The sequence below is a fragment of the Labeo rohita genome, chromosome 2, assembly GCF_022985175.1.
Source record: "Labeo rohita strain BAU-BD-2019 chromosome 2, IGBB_LRoh.1.0, whole genome shotgun sequence".
In the NCBI taxonomy this organism is placed as follows: Eukaryota; Metazoa; Chordata; class Actinopteri; order Cypriniformes; family Cyprinidae; genus Labeo; species Labeo rohita.
This window is the reverse complement of record NC_066870.1, coordinates 29,663,940-29,689,375: the sequence shown is the minus strand read 5'-3', so window position 1 is coordinate 29,689,375 and position 25,436 is coordinate 29,663,940. Positions and strand designations below refer to the sequence as shown.

Here is a 25,436-nt window from a genome sequence, read left to right as displayed (position 1 = left end):
AGTTGTCTAAAGCATGCATGCACTTTATATGAAATACTTCAAAGACGATCATAAGCGTATCGTTTCATGTGGCCAGGTTGTGGTGTAAAGTGTGCTGACAGAATGCTTCAGCTGTTTCAAGCTGTTCTGATTTTTTTTTTTTTCTTGAATGCATGCTAAATATTATACATTCGGAGTTAAATAAAAACATTTACATATTGCAGAAACATCATTTAACAGCAAGTGAGCCACCTTAAGCTTCAAATAATTCATAAAGTGGATGTGCACATATGTGTGGTTTTGTAAAATCACATTAAATTACTTTGGAATCTCCTGTAGAGAGTATAAAGGCATTTTAGATTTTAGTTCATTTCATTTTGTAACGGAAACTAGTTGGTAAGATTTTGTAAGGGTTATTTAATGTTTATAGTTTAACATTTAAACATCCATGCATTTAAAAGTTCGCCACTTTGACATTTTATAATGTAAAATTACATTAAATCTACTTTATCTATCCATTTATCTGGAGTTTCAGATGTTTGCCCCTCTGTTTCTCTCTCACTTCCTATTCCCCTCTTTCTCTCTCCCTCCATTTTTCCCCTCTCTCTTTCCATGTCTGTTTCTAGTTTCCTCTTCCCATTAATGTTCCCTTCCCCCACACACAAAGGGTACCTCATTTTTATCCACTCTTTCTCTCCTTTTCCTGTGGAACTCTTTCACTTCGCTGTACAAGTGTTCAGGAATGTTCTTTATCCTGGTAAATATTTGCAGGGGGGAAAAAAACACAAAAAGCAGCCATAGAGAACAAAGAGGCACAAAAGCAGTCATATCAACAGGTTTTCCCAATTTGGGTCTATAATATCACAAAACAGTTTTGTCTGGTATAAATATATCCTTGATAAACAATGTTTATTTTCATTTTCGTAGTGAGAGCAACAGCAGGCACGTGTCGGGTGGCTGTGGTTAGTCTTTAGCCCTCCTGCCGCTAGGCCTTTTTTTTTTTTTTTTTTCTAGGAGATTTTATAGGTTATCCATTAAATCGATATCTGAAGACCCGGAGCGATCTAATTTGGGCCATTTAAACAGGTACTTAGTTTCAGTGGAGTAATTAAAATACCATTTGGACACAAACCTTGTTCCCCCTCCAAACAGCCCTGCAGGACCCAAAGACTCTTAATTGAGGAAATCCCTGGCTTAATTGATCTGTAACCTGCTGTTTGTGCCAAGCGGGTGCGAGCGAAGAGTGTGCGAGTCTCACGAATACAGCTAAAGTTTGACTGGACTATTTTTGTCATGCTGGCTTTGCTGTGGTGTAACTTTCATAATCTATAATCACACTTTAGCAATTTATTGGCTGCTCGTACAGGTTTTTTTTCTGTGTGTTTGACTTTATATGTTGTTTTTAAATGTCGCATTCTCTCCTGTTTCCTGTTGCAGTGTATTCTGGGATTTGTACTGTGCCGCTCCAGACCGCCGGGAGACCTGCGAGCACTCCAGCGAGGCCAAGGCCTTCCACGACTATGTGAGTGACATTCAGACTTCTTGTCCAATGGCGATGCGTGTTGGGGGCGGGTCTTAACCTCAATCTGTTGTCCAGGTTTATTCATGTGATAGTGTTTAGTAAATGACACAAGGCAGATTTGCTTACCAAAGTGTCACAGGATACAAGCTTCATAAGGTGAAGTGAGCTGAACCAAGTGTTTTCTCTTGAATTAGTGTGTGTTAGATGTGTTATGTGTGTATATGGGTGTTGTTCCAGATCATGTTTCTTCCTGGTTGTTTCCTTTTTTAAAAAACGCTCACGTATGTAATTGTGTGCATTAGAAAGACGAGTATGGGGTGTTTATTTCCGTTTATTTTTCCGCCGGTGGCTTTCATAATGCAGCTGCGCGGCGTCTCGCGAACACAGATTTGCGCGGATTCTTTAATTTGCACAGACAGACATGTAATCTGATTAACATACTGAATGCTGTGCATTCACAGATGTAATATTTCAGTAACAGTGAAAGGCATAATGAAATGTCAGTTGTTGTTGCCGGGATGCCCGCGGGCTTGAGTCAGAGCGGGAAGGATAGACGGACGGCTCAGAACAGGTTGACTGTAAACATTTGGTTATGCATATGTTTGTTAAAATGAAGGTCATTTAAGGGTTGTTGACTCCTGTGTTGCAAGCTGTGATTGTCTTAGTCTAAAATAACTCAGACGAGTTGTCTCAAACAAACTAAATGCTAGTTCTAGCATATATAATATGGATAATATACATGAATACAATTTAATGATACAAACAAACATTTTTGCTTAGGGCTGTCTAAACAATTAATCGCAATTAATCGCATCCAAAACAAAAGTTTGTTTTATATGTGTGAGTACTGTGTATATTTATGATGTGTGTGTGTGTGTGTGTGTGTGTGTGTGTGTGTGTGTATATATAAATACTCGCATACATGTATAAATAAAAAAAAAATGTCTATAAATATTTATATTTATGTTGATTTAAGTTATATATACACTTAAATATTTTATACAAAAATATAAACATTTTCTTAAATATATCAATGCAAGTGTGTGCATTTATACCATATATACAAAATAAATATACACCATACTCACACATATGTGACCCTGGACCACAAAAAAAGTTATAAGTAGCACAGAATAATTAGGATATTAGGTCAAAATCATGTTCCATGAAGATATTTTGTAAATTTCCTACCGTAAATATCAAAACATATTTTTTATTAGTAATATGCATTGCTAAGAACATAATTTGGACAACTTTAAAGGTGATTTTTCTCAATATATGTATATTTTTTTGCATCCTCAGATTCCAGATTTTCAAATAGTCGATGTTGTATCTCAAATATGTCCTAACAAACCATACTTCAATGAAAAGCTTGCTTATTCAGCTTTCAGATGATATATAAATCTCAGTTTCCAAAAATGTACCCTTATGACTGGTTTTGTGGTCCAGGGTCACATATATAAACGTAAACTTTTATTTTCTACGATTTATTTTTATACGATTAATCGTTTAATAGCCCTGTTATTTACACAATATTTGTTCAAAATTCAGTGATTTAAAAAAAATATTTTTTATTATTATCCATTGAGAAAGCTGCTGTTTGTGAACTGTCATTTCTCTTAAAGGAACAGTTCACCCACAAATGAAAATTTGCTGAAAATGTACTCACCCTCAGGCCATCCAATATGTAGATGAGCTTGTTTCTTCATCAGAACAAATTTGGAGAAATTTAGCATTACATTACTTGCTTACCATTGGATCTACTGCAGTGAATGGGTGCCATCAGATTGAGAGTTCAAATAGCTGATAAAAACATCACAATAATGCACAAGTAATCCACACAGCTCCAGTCCATCAATTAACATCTGGTGAAGCAACAGGTTGCATGTTTGTGACAAAACAAATTCATTATAAAGACATGTTTAACTTCAAACTTCAAGCTGATAGGATTATTAATCACCTTAATTTTCAGGCTATTACTAAAATGATACAGCTACTTGTAAATAACCAGTGATATTCCTTTAATTTGTTGTATGTGTTTATAGAGGTCAGTTTTACAAACTATGTTCTAACATCTGATGAAGAAGCTAAGTGACAAAAAGAAAATGTGATTTATTGGATAATGGGATTAGGATTAGTTGAGAGGGCCTGACCACTAGTCTATCTGCTGAACTTGGCTAGTAGTGTTTATGGAGACGACAACCCAGAATGGACCTGTTCAGTGTCAGAAGTTAAGTTAACATCTGTAAGGAAACAGAACCAGGTTCGTTCCAGCGACCAACATTGCATTGGCTTGTGTAAAAACCAAACCAAATATTTGACTAAAATATTTCCAGAGGAAATGTTTCCCCCCACCCATGGGATGTGATTTGCAGTATTTTACTAATAGCTAATCGCGAACGCCTCATGCATGTCGTCGCTCATTGATCTTAAATGTATTACTTGTTTAAATGATTTGGTTAGACTTGATTAAATATGCACAGCCTTTTCATTAGAAGTGCAAATATTCCATTTTCCCAAACCGCCAGAAAATGTTCCGATCAGAATCTGGGGATTTTTTTTTTCTTTCTTTCTGCATTTCCAAACCTTCCCTTAATCTGCTCAAAGGAGTAGTTCACACAAAAATGTAATGCTGTCATTTTCAGTGGAAGTGTTATTTATATACTATTTATTTGCTGTTATTTATTAGTATTTTGAATTAGCTTTTATTTTTATATTTTCAGTTTTTATGTTATTTTTTTTCATTAATTTCATTTCATTTCATTTTTTCATTCATTTGAAGACCATATATATTCTTGTTCTTGTTCTTGTTCTTGTTCTTGTTCTTATTCTTATTCTTATTATTCTTATTTCAATGGTTATTCCTAATTTTTTCTTTCTCTTTCGTTCACTTTTTTTTTTTTTTTCTCTTTGTGGTAATACCCACCACCAACACATAAGAAAGAAAGAAAGAAAGAAAGAAAGAAAATTATAATAATTATTTACATTTTTCAATAAGTATTCATAATTCATAATCAATTGTTATTTTCAGTTGTCATTAAAAATGTTTAGGTTTTATATTTTTTTCATGTCTTTTTACTATAACAGCAGTTCGTAACTGACTATGGACTGTCAAAAAATGCAAAAAAAAAAAAAAAAAAAACCCACCATAAATGGCTATCTGTATGTATGTACTATAATATACTGTAATATAGAAATACTATACTTATAGTAAAATGGATAATTCCACATCTTCTGATACTAAATAAAATCTTTATATGATCAACAGACCCAAATTTGTCATATTTGTTCAAAGACAGCTAAAAAATTATCACAACTAAAATAAATGTCTTAAAATTATAACCTCAAATCTGTGCCATTGGCTTCATATTCAAGTTATTGTGTGACTTCCGAACACTTCAAATATAGCGCACAAGTCAAGGACTATTTTTGTAGGTTGATGTTACTATAAACTGTAGGTTTTCAAGTATTCCACTGAAACAAGTCTTTTGTCTGGATGTGTGTATCTGTAAATGTGCCCATGTGTGTTGTAGAGCTGCAGTATCATGTGTGCCGGTCTTGGCAAGGTCTTTACGGCTACTAGGGTGTCCTTGAGTTCAGTGATTTATCATGTTCTTATTCTGATCCCTTTGCTCCCTTGTTGGGTCACAGCTCTGTAGAGGCCTGTGCTCAATGTGTGTGTGTGTGTGTGTGTGTGTGTGTGTGTGTGTTTGTCTTCACTCCTGCATTGCCCACACCTTCCTTGGCCTCTTCTGTGCTGAAATCAAGACAGTCAGGAATCCTCTCGGTGTAAGATAATGGAATATAACGGTCTAATCCTCTAATCCCAGGAATGGTTGAGGGCTAATCCAGGGATTTTGTGGGATTGGTGTCTTGGCAATAGGGATGGAATTTTGGGACGCAACACCTCTAAATGCCAGAGTCGTCTGTGTGCTCTTCACTTTGTGCCGGGCGCGAGTCGTAAAGCTTCGTAATGAGCATTGATTAAAAACACAGCAGACAATACACAACAAGCTTACACCTCAGATCTGGTTGACGATCCAAGTACACCACATGTTAGTCCTGCTTTTTGAATCTGGATGCAAAAATGTTATTTTACAAAATATTAATTACGTCGTAGTATTATTAAATATTTATTAAGTTTTAAAGGGACTTAATAATTAGAATTCAACTCTAACATTCAAAAATTTTGATTTGCTTGATTTAAAAAATGTCCAAAAATTTTCAAAAATTTTTAAATCATGTACAGTAATATTATTAATTATTGTTAATTATTTTAGAAAGAAACTTAGATCACATGACCATCTGTGTTTTGAAATTCAGTATAAAAAGTTCTATTTAACATGTGGTAACATCACAAACGTGATAACGAATAAGACTTGGCGAAACAAGTTTTTAGTGTACGTGTTTTCATTTGTTTCTTCTTAATCTTCACAGTTTCTAATATTTTTTCAGATTTATAATGCTTGGTTTACGATAATGCCAGCAACCTGGAATATTTATTCCTCAGAAAAATGCTTCTTAACTAGTGTTGGGGAAAGTTACTTTTAAAACTAATGCATTACAATGTTGCGTTAGTTCCTAAAATAGTAACTTGAGTTACTTAGTCACTTTTTATGGAAAGTAATGCATTACGTTACTTTTGCGTTACATTTTCTCATTTGGGCTGGGCATACTTGTTTGTTTTTAATAAAAAGTGATATTTTTGGCAAATTCAGCAATTCAAAAAAATTAAACACAAATGTGATGTTTATCTAAAGTCATCTTTGCTTTTTAGCAGTGTTGGGGGTTACACATTACAAGTAACGCAAGTTACGTAATCAGATTACTTTTTTTTTCAAGTAACTAGTAATGCATTAATTTTTAATTTATAAGAATTAACGCCAGTTACTTATTCTCCACTTTTGGTGTAAAAGCGCTTTAACGTTTGCCAAAAATATAACTTTTTATATTAAAAACAAACAAGAAAGCCCAGATATAAAAAGTTGCACAAAAGTAATGTAACGCATTACTTTCAATAAAAAATAATGTAATTAGTTACTTTTGTAAGGGAGTAATGCAATACTTTTAAAAGTAATTTTCCCCAAAAATGCTTATTAGTATGGTTGAAATTGGATCATCGAAGGTCAGCAGTAATCATTAGTTAATAAAATGCCATTAAATATATTAAGGATATTTTGTTATTTAACGTATTTAATTGTTGCAAGTTAGCGCATTTCACGGTTTTTATTGATTTTGAGGAAAACTGAATCTACAGTAACCATTGGATCATCGACACCTCCACACTTACTCCCGATTTCTCTCAACATGGGAACAGGAGAGCTGTCAGTCAATAAATAGCTGAGGTTATGCATTTGGAAAATTAACTCTGATATTTCCTTCTAAATTACAAAGTAATGCGTTACTTGAAAAAAGACATCTGATTACGTGTTACTCATTTTATTAGTAATGCGTTACTTCCAAAACTGTTCTTTTAACTCTCATTTAAACAGATGCTGCTTCATACACATTAAGGTTCGAGTCCTGCTTGCAACATATCCCGATCACAATCATGCTTTTTCTCCCCGGTGCACATATTTCTGTAAGTGTCACAGGGGTACTCCAGAGTATTAGGATTTCAATTAATCATTCTGATGGTTGGCGGCTGGTATGATTTCATCAGGAAGATTACTGTAGTAAAATATGGAAATTGCGTACTGTATGTAGATATTGTGTATGTGTGTCTGCCTTTCTCCTTCCCCTCCCCCTCATTCCCTCTCGTTCTCTCTGGGGAAGATTGATTGGGTAATCTTGCTGTTTCCCCCATGATGCCGTTCGCTCGCTAGCTTGGGGGAAGGAGAGGCAGTGCGGGCAGTATGACGACACACAGGAATAATGACAATGAAGGAACGCGCACACACATGCACGTTTACGCGGAGGCTATTTGTTAAGACAATCCCTAGTTAGAGATTCATACATACGCATGTCCTCTAAATTCTTTTCTCTCTCCTGTCTTTTATTATCCTATGGATATTGCGGGCAAAACAGAAGAGGGCTTTCTTCATTATAGGAGAATTTTGTCAGCAAACATGAAACACAAACACACAGGGCTTTTTTATTATTGTTTGCTTGAACATGTTGGCGCGCTGCCGTGAGTAAAAAGTTAAAGCCACTGGCTGTTTATGATTGCTATCCAGTGAGGCGCACAGGGCTGTACTGAGCATGCTCAGTAGTTAATATTTGATCCAGACTCACTGGAGGAGGACTGGAGTTGAGTACCAAGAAGGTAACAGAGGGTAACAAGGAGCATTCTTATGAGTGAAGAGATTTTAACTGTTTCTAATCCACGTCTTAATTAGCCAGAATCCAAAAGATGTTCACCCCGTGAGTTTTGCTAAATCCAAACACATTTGATGTTTATTATAGAGCTGCTAGATTTTCATCCAGTCAGTATCAACTGTGGGCGGAGCTTGTTGATTTGAATGACCTGTTTTTGCAACACGGACAAAAAAATACTAATTAACATGGAAAAGATGTTACACTTGATGCTTCGCAGTGAATTCTTTGTGCATGTGGTATACAGGCCCTACAGGTCAGCACTTACTGGACGAGACGGCACATCCGCTGATTTCTTCACCACACACACTTACAAACAGCGCTGCATCAGCTTATTACGGCTGTGTGTGTCATGTCCAAACAATGACGAGAATGACCCTCACACAGTTTACAAGTTCTGCCTCACTGTGTTGATCGCTTCCTGATGGTTGAGTCTTAAAGGTGAACTGTCCAATTTTTTCTATGTTGAAGTACTTCCTCCAGAAGATAACATTAAGTACAACCAAAATATTGTCCCTTTTTTATTTCTTTTTTCTTTTTTGCAAACATAGTCATGTCTTGTGTTTTGGTATTTGCTAGTTGGTTCAGGGTGAATGCCTTTAGGATTTAGCTTTTTTATTTTCTATAATTTTACTTGTTCTGTTTGTCTTTGAATTTGGTTTTGTAGGTTTTCAATCTATGATTGATAGTTTTAGTTCAATTCATTTGATTTGTAATTTTAGTTAGACAAATTTAGCTGGTATCATATTTAAAAAAAAAAAAAAAAAAAAAAAAAAAAAAAGACATTTTACCAGTACATTCTAGTGTTTTTGGATTTTATTTTATTTTATTTTATTTTATTTTTTTTTTTTATTATTTCTCTCATTAACATTTATTTTAGTTTAATTTTTAGTTTTATTTTTCATTTGTTATTGTTGTTATTATTATTATTATTATTATTATTATTATTGTTATTGTCATTATTTTACATTTTTATTTCATTTAGCAATGCTTTAAGATTTTCTCCGTTTTTGTTAAATGAATAGTTCACCCAAAAATGAAAATTACGCCACGACTTACTCACCCTCAAACCGTTCTAAGTGTATATGACTGTCTTGTTTCAGACGAAGACAATCAGAGTTATATTAAAAGATGTCTTGGCTCTTCGAAGCTTTAGAATGGCAGTGAATGGGTGTTGAGATTTTGAAGCCCAAAAAAGTGCATCCATCCATCATAAAAAGTACTCAACATGGCTCCAGGGGGTTAATAAAGGCCTTCTGAAGTGAATCAATGCGTTTGTGTATGAAAAGTATCCATTTTTTAAAACTTTTTATTGGACTTCAAATTCTCAACACCCATTCACTGCCCATTCATAAAGCTTGGAAGAGTCAGGACATTTTTTTTAAATGACTCCGATTGTATTCGTCTGAAAGAAGAAAGTCAAATACATCTAGGATGTCTTGAGGGTGAGTAAATCATTAGGAAAATTTTCACTTTTGGGTGAATTATACCTTTTAAATAAGCTAACAAGGATTTAAACCTACAGCCTTTCAGTTACATCCCAGATCTGCCGCACCAGACTTTTATTTCCGGATTCTTTCTCCTGGTCTTTCTCAATCACTTTGAAACCCATAGCTCCTCTGCACTCGTTCCCGTTAGCCTCTCTCGTTCTTCACACAAATGTTCTCTCTCTCCGGTAGGGTTGGCAGGCAGTGCTGGCAGGACGCTGTTGGCGCGGCGCGCGTCTGGTGCTGTTGTAGCGCGTTGGCTGGTAGCAGCTTGTGAGGGGTGGCGCCAGTACACCAGACTCAAGTACCAGCTGGGCATCCAAACCTGAACCAAAAGAGGCTTCCTTGGATTGCTTTTCTTTTCTTTGTGTGTTTGTGTTGGTACGAGCGCCTGTACATGTACACACTCAGGCATGTTTGCATATGTTGCGCGTTTTTGTGTGTTTGGACACACGGCCTACGGCAGGCTGTTTTCTCAAGAGGGGCGCAACGCTCTACATCTGTGTGCAACGCAATCTATGCTTATTCAGACGGCACACGCGTGTTTTACGTACCTCTTTTCATCTGAGAAGCGCTGCTCCGCCTCGGCTAATGGCAACAAACGAAAGTATCAACACAACAGATTACTCGCTTTCCAGTTACGCTGTTACATTATAGCTGTTGACACAAGTTGTGTTCGTTAGCTCTCAACGAGGCACTAATTAATGGGACACACAGTGAGAGGAAATGTTCATGATTGAGAGTGAGAAGCTCAGCTGGTATGGCAGTTGTTTCTGTTTTTTCTTTAATCCAGCCACATGATTGCAATCAAGCCACCAGGGTTCAAATTAGTGGTCACCTGATGTGTGTCCATTGCGAATGACTGTATCGGAGTGACCAGTGGGCAGTATTATGCTGATATTTTAATAATTGAGTTTTTGGTGACAACAAACATTTTCATAAAATTGCTTAATAATAATAATAATAATAATAATAATAATAATAAATATAGTAATGGTAAGAATAGTAATAATAATATTAATAAAGTATTATTGTTAATAATAATAATAATAATATGTTTATTTACTAAATTAAATATTTATTAGTTAAAATATTTTACTATTATTATAATAAATGTAATATTAATTATCAATAATAATTATATTTTAATAATAAATAACAACAATAAAAATTATTTGTTCTTATATAACTTAGCCAGTGTTGACAATAATAATAATAATAATAATAATAATTTTTAAATGAAAAAGTTCTTATTTAATTTAAGTAATTCTGTTGTTATATGTCGTTATTTTTATTGTTGTTGTTGTTGTTGTTGTTGTTATAATTATTATTATTATTATTATTATTTTTATTAATATTATTATAATAATATAAATGTCTAAATTACTTAAAAAAAATTTATAACAGCAATAAAAAAATGTTCTTATTATATAATAATAATAATAATAATAATAATAATAATTTTTAAATGAAAAAGTTCTTATTTAATTTAAGTAATTCTGTTGTTATATGTCGTTATTTTTATTGTTGTTGTTGTTGTTGTTGTTATAATTATTATTATTATTATTATTATTATTATTTTTATTAATATTATTATAATAATATAAATGTCTAAATTACTTAAAAAAAATTTATTTAAATATTATTATAAAATGTAGTAATAATCAATAATAACAATATTAATAATAGTAACAATAAATAACAGCAATAAAAAAATGTTCTTATTATATAATAATAATAATAATAATAATAATAATAATAATTTATAAATAGAAAGGTCCTTATTTAATTTAATTAATTCTGTTGTATATATATTGTTGTTGTTATTATTATTATTATTATTATTCTCATTATTATTATTATTTACATATCTAAATTTCTTATGCACTTATTTTGTAATATTATTATAATTGTAATAATTCTTATTAATAATTTTATCAAATTATAAAAAAAATCTTATTTAATTTAAGCTTATTTAATTTTAATATTAATATATTATTATTATTATTATTATTATTATGTTTTAAAAATAAATTAAAAATATAATATAAATATCAAAATAACTATGTATTTTACTATTTAAACAATAATGTAAAAAAATGAAAAAAAAATTGACGAGTTCGAATTAAGTGCATGATGACTTGATGTTGTTCCATCTTTGCAGTGAGGTCTGGATGCTGGAATCTTGTACTTTTTGCCAGTTTTACTGCAAAATGATGATGATCCATAGAGATCCACTGTAGATGGCAGGGTTTTTTTGTATCTGGAGTACTGTAGGGTTTCATATACATATATTATAGTCTTGCATATACTGCAGCCAGTGACGGTAAAACTCTCAGAGTACCGCTGTCATTCCAGCACCATCTCATGGCTCCCTGATGATTACACCTGCACCTTTACGTGTATGTGTGTGTGTATGATAGACAGCAAAAGCATGTGGTCCCTTCGCTCTCGCTTTGAACCAACACATGAACTTCGCAGTGTTGACTATTGTTTAAAGAAAAACACAGAAGAAAAACAGAGCTTTATCAGTACCTGTCCAGACCAATTTAGCAGGCAGACAATGATTTAACGTTTTTTTTTTGTACGCCTGCAGAGCCACCTCTCTTCGTGGCTTAAATTTTTAGTTTATCAATAAAAAATCCAGACTCTACAGGCACCATTACACCTTAAAATATTTCAAAACACACCAAGCTCAATTTGCAGTAATACTCCTGTGCTGTTTGTCGATATAGGGCTGGAATAGGGCTGAAGCGTGGTGGTGGTTTGTCACAGCTGTGGTACGGTTAGACCTCAGGCGGAGGCCCGCAGTAAGTCTCGCTACACACCTCATTTACATTCTATACCACACTGAAACCCCAGCACACCACTCGCTCTTTCCTTGACCTACTGTCCTTCTTGCGGCGTGAGAAAAGCGAAGAGAGTGGGAGAAATGGGAAAAGAAGTAAAGGAGAAAGGGAAGGAAAGAAATGAAGGAAAAACAAAGATCTTATTTTTTTTTTTTCTTACTGCAAAAGAACTGCTACTTGCGTAGTGTAACCAGGCACAACGCGATTAAAATCTCTTCCGCAACAAGACATTTTGCCAATCACCTGGTTTCTATTTTAGTAGTTGCGTTAGGTAGTCCTGGAACGTGTAACATAACAGATTTTCAAAGTGTTTTTCAAAGACGTTTCTGCTCACAAAGGCAGATCTGAAATACAGTAAACACAGGAAAATTGTTTAATATTATTACTGTTTTAATTAAGTGTTTTCTATTTGAATATATTTTAAAATGTAGTTTATTTCTGTGGTGCAAAGCTGAATTTTCATCATCATTACTCCAGTCTTCAGTGTCACATGATCCTTCTGAAATCATTCTAATATGCTGATTTGCTGTTCAAGAAACATTTATTATTAGTAGTTTTGAAAACAGTTGTGCTGCTAAATCTATTTGTGCAAACAGATTTTTTTTTTTTTTCAGGATTTCAAAGAACGTAAAATATGAATGTAACGAAAATATGAAAAAATGAATTGTAACGGTAGATGTCTTTACTGTCGCTTTTGGTTGATTTAATGTATTCTTGCTAAATAAAAGCATTAAAAATATATTATTATAATTTAATTTTTATATGTTCTAAGATAATATTTTCATTTACTTATTTTATTATCATAATAATTTCCTTTGTATATTTACACAACTTGCTTTATCACATGGCATATTATTTAATTTAATTTAATTTAATTTAATTTAATTTAATTTAATTTAATTTATTTAATTTTAAATATTATTAATGTAATAATTAATAATAATAATAATAATAATAATAATAATGTTACATATTTTTGTATTATTATTATTATTATTATTATTATTATTACATTTCTTAAGCGCTTATTTTTTATATATATTTTTATGTATCAAATTCAGTAAAAATAATTAATAATAATAATAATAATAATAATAAATGTTGTTGTTGTTGTTGTTGTTGTTGTTGTTGTTGTTGTTGTTGTTGTTGTTGTTGTTGTTGTTGTTGTTGTTGTTGTTGTTGTTGATGACGATGATGATGATAATAATGATAATGATCGGTGTACTTAATTATGTTGCTATATTATTATTATTATTATTATTATTATTATTATTATTATTATTATTATTATTATATCGCTAAATTACTTAAGTACTTATTTTTACTTTATTATTATTATTATTAATATAAATTTAATAATCAATAATTTAATATAGTAGTAGTAGTAGTAGTAGTAGTAGTAATAATAATAATATTTATTTGTTTTTATTAATTGTTGATGATAATTATGATGATGATATAATGATAATATTAATAATAATAATAATTTTTAGATTAAAAATCAGTGTACTTAAGTAATTATGTTGCATTACTATTATTATTATGATAGCTAAAAGCACACCTTTTTTTTTTATTGTTATTTATTATTATTGTTATTATTATACATTTAATAGTAATTATCAATAATAGTATTAGTAGTGGTCGTAGTATTAATAATAATAATAATAATAATATTTAAATTAAAAATATGATGATTATTATTATTATTATTATTATTATTATACATTTAATAGTAATTATCAATAATAGTATTAGTAGTGGTGGTAGTATTAATAATAATAATAATAATAATAATAATAATATTTAAATTAAAATATGATGATTATATTATTATTATTATTATTATTATTTCTAAATTACTTAAGCACCTTTTGTAGTTTATTAATAAAATTTATTTATTATTTAATTATTTTATTATTTAAAATTTCTTACTTAATTTGTATATGTTCTCAGATAATACTCACTTAATATTTTTATTTTCTTAGTTTAGTGTCATAAAAAATTTCCTTTGGAGAATATTTACACAGCTTGCTTTATCACATGGCCAATCTGCTACACTTTTATGCAGATTGTGTTTCCTCTGAGTCCAGTCGACTGGAGCTCTCTGCCAATTTTAAATCGATAAAGCGAATCTGCCGTAATGTAGAGCTGTACGCCGCGGACAATTAGATGCATGTGATGCTGCGAGCTGAGCTGCTCTGTTTCCACACACTCCAGGAGGCTCAGTTGTGTGACTGTTGCACACGCTCACGGTGTTGACCCACTAATTAGTTAAATCGCAAGTCTAAATTCTTATGGATTTTGCATTAGCACAAATGAAGTGTTTGATTGTAATTTCAGTCACTCAGTTGCGGTAATAAAGGCCATGGAAAGTTCCAGTGATCAGATGAGTGACCTGACACACTCTCGCTGACAGGATCAGTCACGAATCGCTCAGTCACGAATCTGTCACTGCTGAATGAAACAACCAGTGAAGGCACATGTCACTGCCTGTTTGTGCTCGCCAAAATGTTTTGGAGTTGATTAGTAGTACGTTAATGATTTGGATATTTCCAGAGTTAAGTCGAACAACATCTTTTCTTTTGTTTTTCTTTCTTTTTTTCCCTTTATCTTTTTTTTTTTGTAATTGTTTTTTTTTTTTACTTTTTCTCCCTTTTATTTCAAGTTGAGACGTGGTACTCGTCTGTCTTTTTTATTTTTATGCTTTCTTGTTTTCATTTACTCTCTTTCTTTGTTTCTTTTTAATTTCCATACTTTCTTGTCCTTTACAGTTTCTCTTTCTATCTTTCTTTTTTTCTTTCTTTCTTTTTAAATTTTTCTCATTTTTTTCAGACTTGTGGTGCTTGAATTTCTTTTAATTTTATTTTTTCTTTTTCATTTGTTTTTCCTTTTCTGCTTTTCTTGTTCTCCTTACTCTTTTCTTTTTCTTTTCTTTCTGTCTTTATTCTTTACTTTCTTACTGTTTTCATACGTTCTTGTTTTCCTTTACAGTTTAATCACTTTCATTCTTTCTATCTTTCTTTTCTTTCTTTCTTTGTTTTCATACTTTCTTGTCTTTCACAGTTTGTCTGTTTGTTTGTTTGTTTGTTTCTTTTTCTTTTTAAATTTTTCTCCTTTTTTTTCAGACTTGTGGTGCTTGTTTCTTAATTTTTCATTTTCATTTGTTTTTCCTTTTCTGCTTTTCTTGTTCTCCTTACTCCTTTCTTTCTTTCTTTCTTTCTTTCTTTCTTTCTTTCTTTCTTTCTTTTTAATTTTAATTTTTTTTTTTTGTCCTTTACTGTTTGGTTGTTTCTTTTTTTTTTTTTTTTTTTTTTTTCATTCTTTCTAGTCCGTTACTGTTTGTTTGTTTGTTTGTTTTTATACTTTCTTGTTTTCTTTTACTGTTTCATTTAATTTCTTTCTTCATTTTTCTTTTTCATATTTTCTTTACTGTTTGTTTGTTTGTTTTCATACTTGTTTTTCTTTACGGTTTCATTTTTCTTTTCTTCCTTTCTTTCTTTTTTCTTTCTCTCTTTCTTTCTCTTTCTTTCATTCTTTTTAATTTTCATACCTTCTTGTCCTTTACTGTTTTGTTTGTTTGTTTGTTTGTTTGTTTCTTTTTTCTTTCTTTCTTTCTTTCTTCCTTCCTTTCTTTCTTAATTTTCATACTTCCTTGTTTTCCTTTGCTTTTTCATTTTTCTCTCTCTTTCTTTCTTTCTTTCTTTCTTTCTTTTTCTTTCATTCTCTGTTGTTCTTTTTACAATTTTTCTCGTTTATTGTTTCAGTTTGACTTTTTCCCTTTTTTCCAATTTAGATTGAGCTATGAAGCTCATGTGGGTGTTACAGGTTTGAGTTGAACAGACTCTCTTCTTCTCTCTCCTTCACAAAATAAAAACAAACAAACAAAAAAAACATAAGCTTTTAAATCTCTTCAGGATCTTCAGGATCAATTGGTCTAGTTCCTCATGACTTTATCAGCATTGAGACTTAGCTGGGAATATTGCAGTATTTTAATGTTTGTAAAAGCTGCAAGATTAACATTTCATTCAGCAAATAGATTTTTTTTTTTTTTTTTTAAATCCAAGTCATTACTGTTCCGCAGGAATGCGTTTTTGCTCTGCTCACTGATGTCTGTGAGCTTCACCCCCATGAATTAATGAGGGTCTTCTTCATGGAGACGGAGAGGAAGGAATCTGCTGTTTTAGATGCGTTCTCAGCCATCCTTCAACCTCTGGAGTTGTTTTTAATATGGCCTTTTCTTGTGTTGGTATAAACAGATCTAGCGCACAGACAGACTCAAATTGGCCGTGTCCGCATGTACAGCATGCACACGTTTAACATGGTGTCCATGGTAACGATAATGTGCAAAATACTGCTGTTCTTAGTGCTCTAGACCGTCCTTGGCTCTTCGCCGTCCTCTGTCATCCGAGGACATTGTTGTCTGGAATTCTTTCCCTCACACACAGGTCACATGGTGAAACGATTATAGTGGTAATATTTTTATTCCATTTTCTATTTTTGTTATAATGGTCAACTAACTGACTAATCAAAAAACGAGGTCTGGCTCAGCCTCTGTTTTACTACAATGATCCCTTACACAACTGCTGGAGTTGAAGTGTTGATTGACCAATCAAACCATTTGTCTTCATTGTATCGTTAATTACTCAAGGTTGCAGGTGTGTGTCAGAGAGGTCAGAGGATCACCGCAGGGCCGATGTGAATGTCACCACTAACATGACGAACAGCCACTTAAACCTGACACAAACATGCTTACACTACTCTCAGTCAAAGCTGGTTTCATTCATAAAAAAACTTCAGACTGAAGGAATGGTTTACATTTTTTTCCAAAATACATTTTTTCCCATAAATGTTTAAATATTTTGATGTCTCAGTTTCAGCAGGCTAGGGTAATTGCAATTATATGCCACACTTGTTGAACTTTGTTTGCAAACAGTAAGTGTTTAACAATGTCACTGCTGTAGTTTGTTAAATCTGAAGTGTTCTCAGACACTTTTGGTATAAGTGGTTCCACATATTCATCATATTGTCGTAAGCGTATGTTTTTGCAAACAGTGACTGTTTAATCCACCTTTTTTTTGCCTGTTAATTCAGTCTGAGGTTTTCCCAGACAGCTTCTGTGTGTACGACTTATGTTTTTACGGTCGCAATTAGAGTTGCATGATTAATGGTTAAAAGATTGTGATCTCTATTATTTCTAAATGACAACGATTTGTCTGTGTCGATTAGGGTAAACTTTTGACAAAGTCATATCGGAACATTTAAATGTGCGTTCACGCTGCTACTGACAGAAAGCAATTATCATGTTTAGCTATAAAACAGCACCACAGAGTATTATTTCTGTCTTACAGTTATTCATATTATCACTGAAGTACTGGGATAAACGTTTATAGTCTGGACATGTAGCAATCAAAATCTTTTTAAATAGAGTGTCCGTATGTGCCATTTTTACGGGACATATGTTGGGCAGGGTTTCTCTATTTAGCTTTGTTTTCCTGTTTTCATAGCTGCTGAAGGTAATGATCGATAAGTAGTTTGACCAGTTGCGTGCAAGCATTATACATAATTGACCAGTCGACCAATTTCATGGTTTCCATAGACCGCTACTTGACATTTTCTGCCATCAGATAAGCTCTCCCCACAAAAATGTTATTACTGTTTGCAAACACAAAATTGGTCTGTTTAGGAGCGAGTCATTGAATTATTCATTCAAACTATTTTTTAAATAATTCTTTCAAATTAATTAAACATTTCTTGAAAAGACTGCAGCAATTAATATTTTGTCACAGCCTCTAGTAAATTACATGTTATTCTGCTTAGTTCAAAATCATGAGAGAATAGTGATCCCTATTTGAAACAAATATAAAACTAAAATAAAATAATAATAAAAAATGTGATTCTCAATTTATCCAGAATCGTACAAAATCTAGTCACCGTATTTGACTTTCATGATTCCTGATCTTTTTTTTTTCTTTTTGTCTATATCTTGAACAACTTTTTCTTTTTTTTTTCTTTTTTTGTTTTCTTTCTTAGTTTCTGTTTCATTCTTTCTAAACATTTTCATTTTCTCTCTTTCTTTCTTCCTTCCCTCCTTCCTTCCTTCCTTTCCTCCTTTTCTTTTCTTTAGTTTTTTTCGTTCTGAACATTTTTTGGATTTTTCTTTTCCGTACTTCATTCCTTCCTTCCTTGCTTCCTTTCTTTCCTTTATTTTTTTCATTCTGCACATTTTTTATTTTTATTTTCTTTCTTCCTTCCTGCATTTCTTTCTTCCTTTTTCTTTCTTCCTTTCTTTTTTCTTCCTTCCTTCCTTCCTGCCTTCCTTTCTTTTTTCTTCCTTCCTTCCTCCCTTCCTCCCATCCTTTTTTTTTTCTTTCTTTCTTTCTTTCTCTCTTCCTTCCTTCTTTTCTTCCTTTTTCTTTCTTTCTTACTTTCTTCCTTCCTTTTTCTTACTTCCTGCCTTTCTTTCTTTCTTCCTTACTCTTTCTTTCTTTCTTTCTTTCTTTCTTTCTTTCTTTCTTTCTTTCTTTCTTTTTCTTTCTTTCTTTCTTTCTTTCTTTCTTTCTTTCTTTCTTTCTTTCTTTCTTTCTTTTTTCTTTCTTTCTTTCTCTCTCTCTTCCTTCCTTCCTTTTTCTTTCTTCCTTCCTTCCTTCCTTCCTTTTTACTTCCTTACTTCCTGCCTTTCTTTCTTTCTTCATTCCTTCCTTCCTTCCTTCCTTTCTTCCTTTTTCTTTTTCTTTTTCTTTCTTTCTTCCTTCCATTCTTCCTTTTTTGTTCCTTCCTGCCTTTCTTTCTTTCTTACTTCCTTTCTTTCTTTCTTTCTTTTTCTTTCTTCCTCCCTTCCTTACTTCCTTCCCGTGTTTCTTTTTCTTTCTTCCTTCCATCCTTCCTGCCTTCCTTTCTTTTTTCTTTTTTCTCCTTTCTTTCTTTCTTTCTTTCTTTTTTCTTTTTTCTCCTTTCTTTCTTTCTTTCTTTCTTTCTTTCTTTCTTTCTTTCTTTCTTTCTTTCTTTCTTTCTTTCTTTCTTTCTTTCTTTCTGTCTTTCTGAAAGCACATACGGACAGCCGTCTTTGGACATTGTGTTTTAAAACTAGTTTAGAATAGACCAATAAATGTTCCTCAGGAACTCTGTGTTCTCTCAATTTGACAAACTTTAACTGAAACGCAAATGCATTGTTGGTAGTTCCAAATAGTTTGATGCGCCGTTCGTGTTCTCTCCAAATCAGAGACGCTTTACCAAAGTACAGATTAATACAAATCCATCAGTGACCAGTTGTGACACACACACATTGTTTTCGTACAATTGCATGTTTGGTCTTCCCCACCAGCGAGTGTGATTTAGTGAGGGCTGGTCGTACACACACTCTCGTCCACCCACTAGCTGTGTAATGTGACGTGTTCTTCTCTCTTTATCTGGCAGCAGCGTGAGGCAGTCACCTCCTGGCATCTTCCGCTCGGTCCTGCTGTCATCAACACCATCAGACTGACAGCGAGAGAAGCGTGTGTGTGCAAACAGCGTTATCCCGCCTCGTTCCTGTTACGATAGGAGCCCACACACTCTCGCATCTTTTTTTTTTTTTCACTGCTTCCCGTGCTCCCTATCCAGCCTTTTCTCACACACACACACACAATCTCTCGCGCCTCCTTTTTTATCTTTTTCCTCATTTATATTTATGTTGGAGTGTCTGGAACACGTGCGGTTTGTTTATAACGGAAATCTCACTCCCCCTTTCCCTCCTCGACTTATGCTGTGTGTGTTTTCCCCTATCTTTTCCTTACGCACACACACACACAGACGGATCTGAGGACGAGGGGGTGAAAACCAAGCGGATTACAAAGCCAGTTTAATCTGGCTAAGGCACAGAGGGAATTTTCTCTCCCTTTTGCCATCCCCCCCCCTCCATCGCTCTCTCCCTCTTTCTCCTCTGTTGGTGACAGAGAAGGTGACTGAGGAGCAGAGGCTCTGATTGGTTCAATTACTGCACAGATGAGCCGGCCAGACGCAGGCAAAAGTCATACGTTATCTCGCGTAAGACCTCCCAGCCCCTGCATTATCAGCCGTTAATGCGCTCACTTCATATTCACGCAGGAGTTATTGCTTCGGACTCGCGGAAGGAAAATGGAGTGACTTCGTTCAGCTGCTTTACCTCAGCGCTGAACACCTAAGGGGCGCGAATGGCCGTTTGAGGTATCACGGTTTATGTAATGGAAGTCTAAATGATAGTCTGAAGTCAGCGGACAAAGACATCTGTTATTTTTCCCCAGGCCAGACCGCCTCCTTCTCCTCCTCTGTTCTTGTTTCGTGTGTTTCAGAGTTTAAAGTGACATCTCTCATGTCCTGTTATGACATATCGCCCCCTTAAGCCAGAGCAGGAAACCCCCTTTTGTTCTCGCAACTGACTTCTGTTAGCTACTGGAAACAGATGCATTGAACTTCAGAAGTGAGAGTGCAAGTTTAGAGGGTGCAACTATGCCATTTTTGACAGCATGACAGCGTTTGATATGTGATCTGACTGGATTTCAGTACTAATGATACTTATGATGCTCTTCCGTCACTAGCAAGTTTTGCTGTCTCATTTCTTATCCGTCTTTCATGGCAAAGTAGGATTTTCTCACTAATGGTTGATGCTAATTGACCAGCTGATTTAGTAAATAGCTGTGCTCGTCTGTCGTATCACTCTACGGTCTTTTTATTCCTGCATAATAAAAGCTCTGAATTAATATTTAATGTCCATTTGTTTATTTATTTGAGAAGTTGGTGTGATATTAGCAGGATAATGTTCAGTCAGCGGATCATTTTCTTATTTTTACATTAACAATGTAATCAATATTCTGTTTATGAAAGCTAAGTATGAATCTCATCAATAACTCAAGGCAGTAACTATTTAAAAATCCACTTCCAGAACAAAAATTTACAGATCGTTTACTCACCCCCTTGTCATCCAAGATGTTCATGTCTTTCTTTCTTCAGTTATAAAGAAATTGTTTTTTTGAGGAAAACGTTTCAGGGTTTCTCTCCATAAATTGGACTTCAGACAAGACTTAGACAAGATGAGCGTTTGAGGTTAAAAAGTATGTTTTTGTTTTGAAATGACTGATCGTTTTGCTTGATAAGACCCTTCTTCCTCGGCTGGGATTGTTTAGAGCCATTTGAAGCTGCATTTAAACTGCAGTTGGAAGTTTGAACTTGGGGGCACCATAGAAGTCCACTATATGGAGAAAAATACGGGAATGGGAAAGACATGAACATCTTGGATGACAAGGAGGTGAGTAAATAATCTGTAAATATTTGCTCTGGAAGTGGACTTCTCCTTTAAAAAGTATATTTTATTGTTGTATGTATGTTCAGCTATTCTTCTTAATAGTTAACTTGTAACTATTTGTATATTTTTCGGATCATCAGTCGTCAAAGCTTGATAAATATTGGTCACGCACACTGAGATTTACTTCAAATTTCACCAAGCTGATTACTCAGTAAAAACTCCTACAGATCATGTTTTCATGCCATTTTAAGTCTTAAGACATAAAGTGGTTATATCTCAGTATGTGAGTTGTTTACTTACTTTTTCAAATTAGTCTTCCCATTAAAGGAGAAGTTCACTTCTAGAACAAAAAATTGCAGATGTTTTTGGTTTTGACCAGGGGGTGCTCAACCCTGGTCCTGGAGATTGACTTTCCTGCAGAGTTCAGCTCCAATCCTGACCAAACACACCTGAACCAGCTAATTAGGATCTCAAGGAGCACTTGATAATTACAGACAGGTGTGTTTGATTAGGGTTGAAACTAAACTCTGCAGGAAAGTCGATCTCCAGGAACAGGGTTGGGCACCCCTGGTTTTGACGAAATACACAGAGTTGACGCAGAGCTAGACAAGACGAGCATTTGAGGTTAAAAAGTATTTAAATTGCCAATTTTTTTTTTAAATAACCCATTGTTTCACTAAATAAGACCCTTCTTCCTCAGCTGGGGTCGTTTAGAGCCCTTTGAAGCTGCATTTAAACTACATTTTGGAAGTTCAAACTCGGGGGGCACCATAGAAGTCTATTATATGGAGAAAAATTCTGAAATGTTTTAATCAAAAAACATAATTTCTTTACGTCTGAAGAAAGAAAGACATGAACATCTTGGATGGCAAGGAGATGAGTAAATTATCTGTAAATTTTTGTTCTGGAAGTGAACTTCTCCTCTAACGCCATTATATTGTTCATTCGCGAACATGCACGAACACAAGAGGCGGGATTTATCTCATCAGCCAATCACAGCCGAACATAACCCGTCATATCCAATCATATTGCACTAGAGACATTGCCTTCTCTCGTGTGACTTTCCCCCCATTCATTCTCAATTACCCCCACCAAACTCACTGCATGTTTTAAAGGGACAGTTCACCCCAAAATGAAAATTACCTCATGACTTACTCACCCTCAAGCCATCCTAAGTTTGAATGACTTTCTTCTTTCAGACAAATACAATCTGAGTTATATTAAAAAGAAAGAATAAATCATATACACCTAGGATGGATTGCATGTGAGTAAATCATGGGGTAATTTTCATTTTTGGGTGAACTGTCCCTTTAAGGGGGTCTGTTAAAACTCAGTGACCTCAGGGGAGGCGAGAGAGCATGGACTCCTGCTGTAACTTTACCTTCTGGTGTCGCTGTTGGACAGTGTTTTGGAGTGATTTATGCCATTTCTAATGTTATATTTTGGAATATTGAAAATATTACTAAATTAAACTAGAGAGAATCACATTATAACATTTATTTCACTTAATATTTACTCTAGTTTTCTAAAATATTACCAGAAAATGAGCATTATGCGTTGATGAAATCAGGAGTAGCACTTGTCTACCCAAATTAGCCAAATATTGGCCATACCAAAATACTACTTTTCTCAGTTGAGTTCTCTCTATTGCACTGTTTCTTTTTCTCCACACACTCTTTCTTTCTTTTCTCACTCTTTTATCCCTCTATTTCCCCCCTCTGCCTTCTTGATCTGGGATGCCTGGGGGACGGAGTGCAGACAGGACCCGTCTCCATGGCAACAGCTTCTGCAAGCTGCTGACACCCATCCCCTATTGGTAAAGGGTGGTGGGAGGGGGGTGTTCGATATGGGGGAGGGAGAAACCATGGAGGGAAGGGTAGAGGCAAGCGACACTATTCCTTCTCTTGGGACTCGGCGGCCTGTGCGTTCACTCGCAGAATTAGCATAGAGCAGGAAGGGGGAGGGAGAGCTTGGAATTTTCTTAGGTGTGTGTGTAAGAGTGTGTTAGGGGTACGACTCTCCCCGGGGTCTTAAAGTCTCTGGTTCTAGGTCAGTCTGTTGCCTGGAGGTTTGCTCTGTCATTGTTTGTGTTGTATTGTGTTTTATTATTTGAAGACGTCATGACTTTTGTTTTTTTTTGTTTTTTTGGGTATCCATTGTTTCTGTCAGGTGTTATTGTTAAAGTTATAACTAAAACTCGGGAGAGATAGACTGTTATTATTTCTTATGAACAAATATATGCTACGTTTGGGGTTGGTAAGATTTTTTAATATATTAAAAAAAATACAGTAAAAACAGTTTTTGTGAAATGTTATTACAGTTTAGATGCAATCCTTTAGAAATTATTAGAATATGCTGATTTGGTGCTTAAGAAACATATCTTGTTGAAAGATCAATGTTGAAAACAGTTTTTGTCAATTTTGTGGAAATTCAGTGTTATTTTTGTTTAATGATTCTTTGAATGATTCTATTTGAAACAGAATTTCAGAATTAAATTTTTCTAACAATGTAAAAGTTTTAACTGCCACTTTTGAATGATAATATAATATAATATAATGCTAACTTTATAACCTTTTTTTTTTTTTTAACAATAATTGATTTATTTTTTTATGCCAAGAATCATTAGGATATTAAGTAAAGATCATGTTCCATGAAGATATTTTGTAAATTTCCTACCGTAAATGTATTAAAACTTAATTTTTGATTAGTAATATACATTGCTAAGAACCTAATTTGGACAACTTTAAAGACGTTTTTTTTTTTTTTTCCAATATTTTTCTTGCACCCTCAGGTTCCAGATTCTCAAATAATTTTATCTCGGCCAAATATTGTCCTGTCCTAACAAATCAATGAAAAGCTAATTTATTCAGCTTTCAGGTTATTTATAAGAAGAAAAAAACAAAACAAAAAAACCCACTTATGACTGGTTTTGTGGTCCAGGGTCACATATGTACACTTTTCTACTTTTATGTTCTGTTTTGTTGTTGCTTTTATTTTTTATTATGTAAAATACTCATAATGCATGTCTGTCACAAGTAGAAAACATCAGATCTTAAAATCTTAATATTAAATTATTAAGCTATCAAGAAACAATTTTGGTCTGTCGCTATTGGTCTCCACTAAAATTTGAAATAATTAATAAAATCTCCTAAAAATTCCTAAAGTTTCTTGCACTGATATTCCATAGGCATTTATCATGATTTTCCAAGTGAAATAAACATAATATTGCTGTTGTGACAGTAACTATGGTTATTATGGCAAAATTCAGTAATGGCAAGGTTTCCCATTATATTTTAAGGCTTACTGGTTTTCCATGATGATTCTTAAGAACATGCTTTTGTAATAAGATTAGATGGGGAAAATGTTTTTGTACTGTATGTTGTATTGAAAATATGCAGTTTAAATGATTTGTAGCTTTGTGCATGTAGCAACCGTACCCTGTAATGGCAGTGTGTCAGCGTCGACGTGATTACAAATGACATGGAAGTTCCTTTAAACATTCAGAGTGTGCGTGCATAAGCTATACCTCAAATCAGATCCAGAAGTCGGATGGAAAAGGAGCGTCGAGGGTAGGGGAGGGGTTAAACATCTAAAGGAAAACACAGATCACTCTAAATGTATAGTTAATGCCTAACACACCCTACAACACACTCAGACACAAACACACACACACTTTTGCCTCTCGTTGCGTAACGCTGTCTCACACGCACCAGCGCAGCGGAGGAGAGCGAGAGCAAGAGAGAGAGAGGGATGAAATTCCATGACATTGAGGGAGTGATAAAGCTGTATGTGCTGTGGTGTGTGGCATGGCCTGCAGGGATATTTTGAGGTGTGTTGTTATTTATTCATGGAGACGCTGGTGCAGGTTGCCCCAATGACATGCAAGTGCCTGTTCGCAAGCTGCCAGCTGCCGAGAGGAAGCCCTGACAACTTTATTCAGCTCCACGCTCTTTATCTGCAGCATCTGATCAGGGCCAAAGCAGATTTAAACACACTGTTGTTCTCAATCTGTTTTTGTGAGGAAATTA

At 33.9% G+C, this 25,436-nt stretch overlaps 1 protein-coding gene across 2 annotated transcripts in view; it reads left to right on the top strand.

The window, feature by feature from the left end:
- The window catches only part of zgc:110158 (uncharacterized protein LOC553590 homolog), an 87,340-nt gene that overhangs the window by 19,514 nt on the left and 42,390 nt on the right, over nucleotides 1–25,436 (top strand). For both annotated transcript variants that reach the window (XM_051133559.1, XM_051133549.1), the window contains exon 4: nucleotides 1,417–1,501. In XM_051133559.1, coding sequence (XP_050989516.1) covers nucleotides 1,417–1,501 — 85 coding nt within the window. The remainder of the gene's footprint in view (nucleotides 1–1,416; nucleotides 1,502–25,436) is intronic.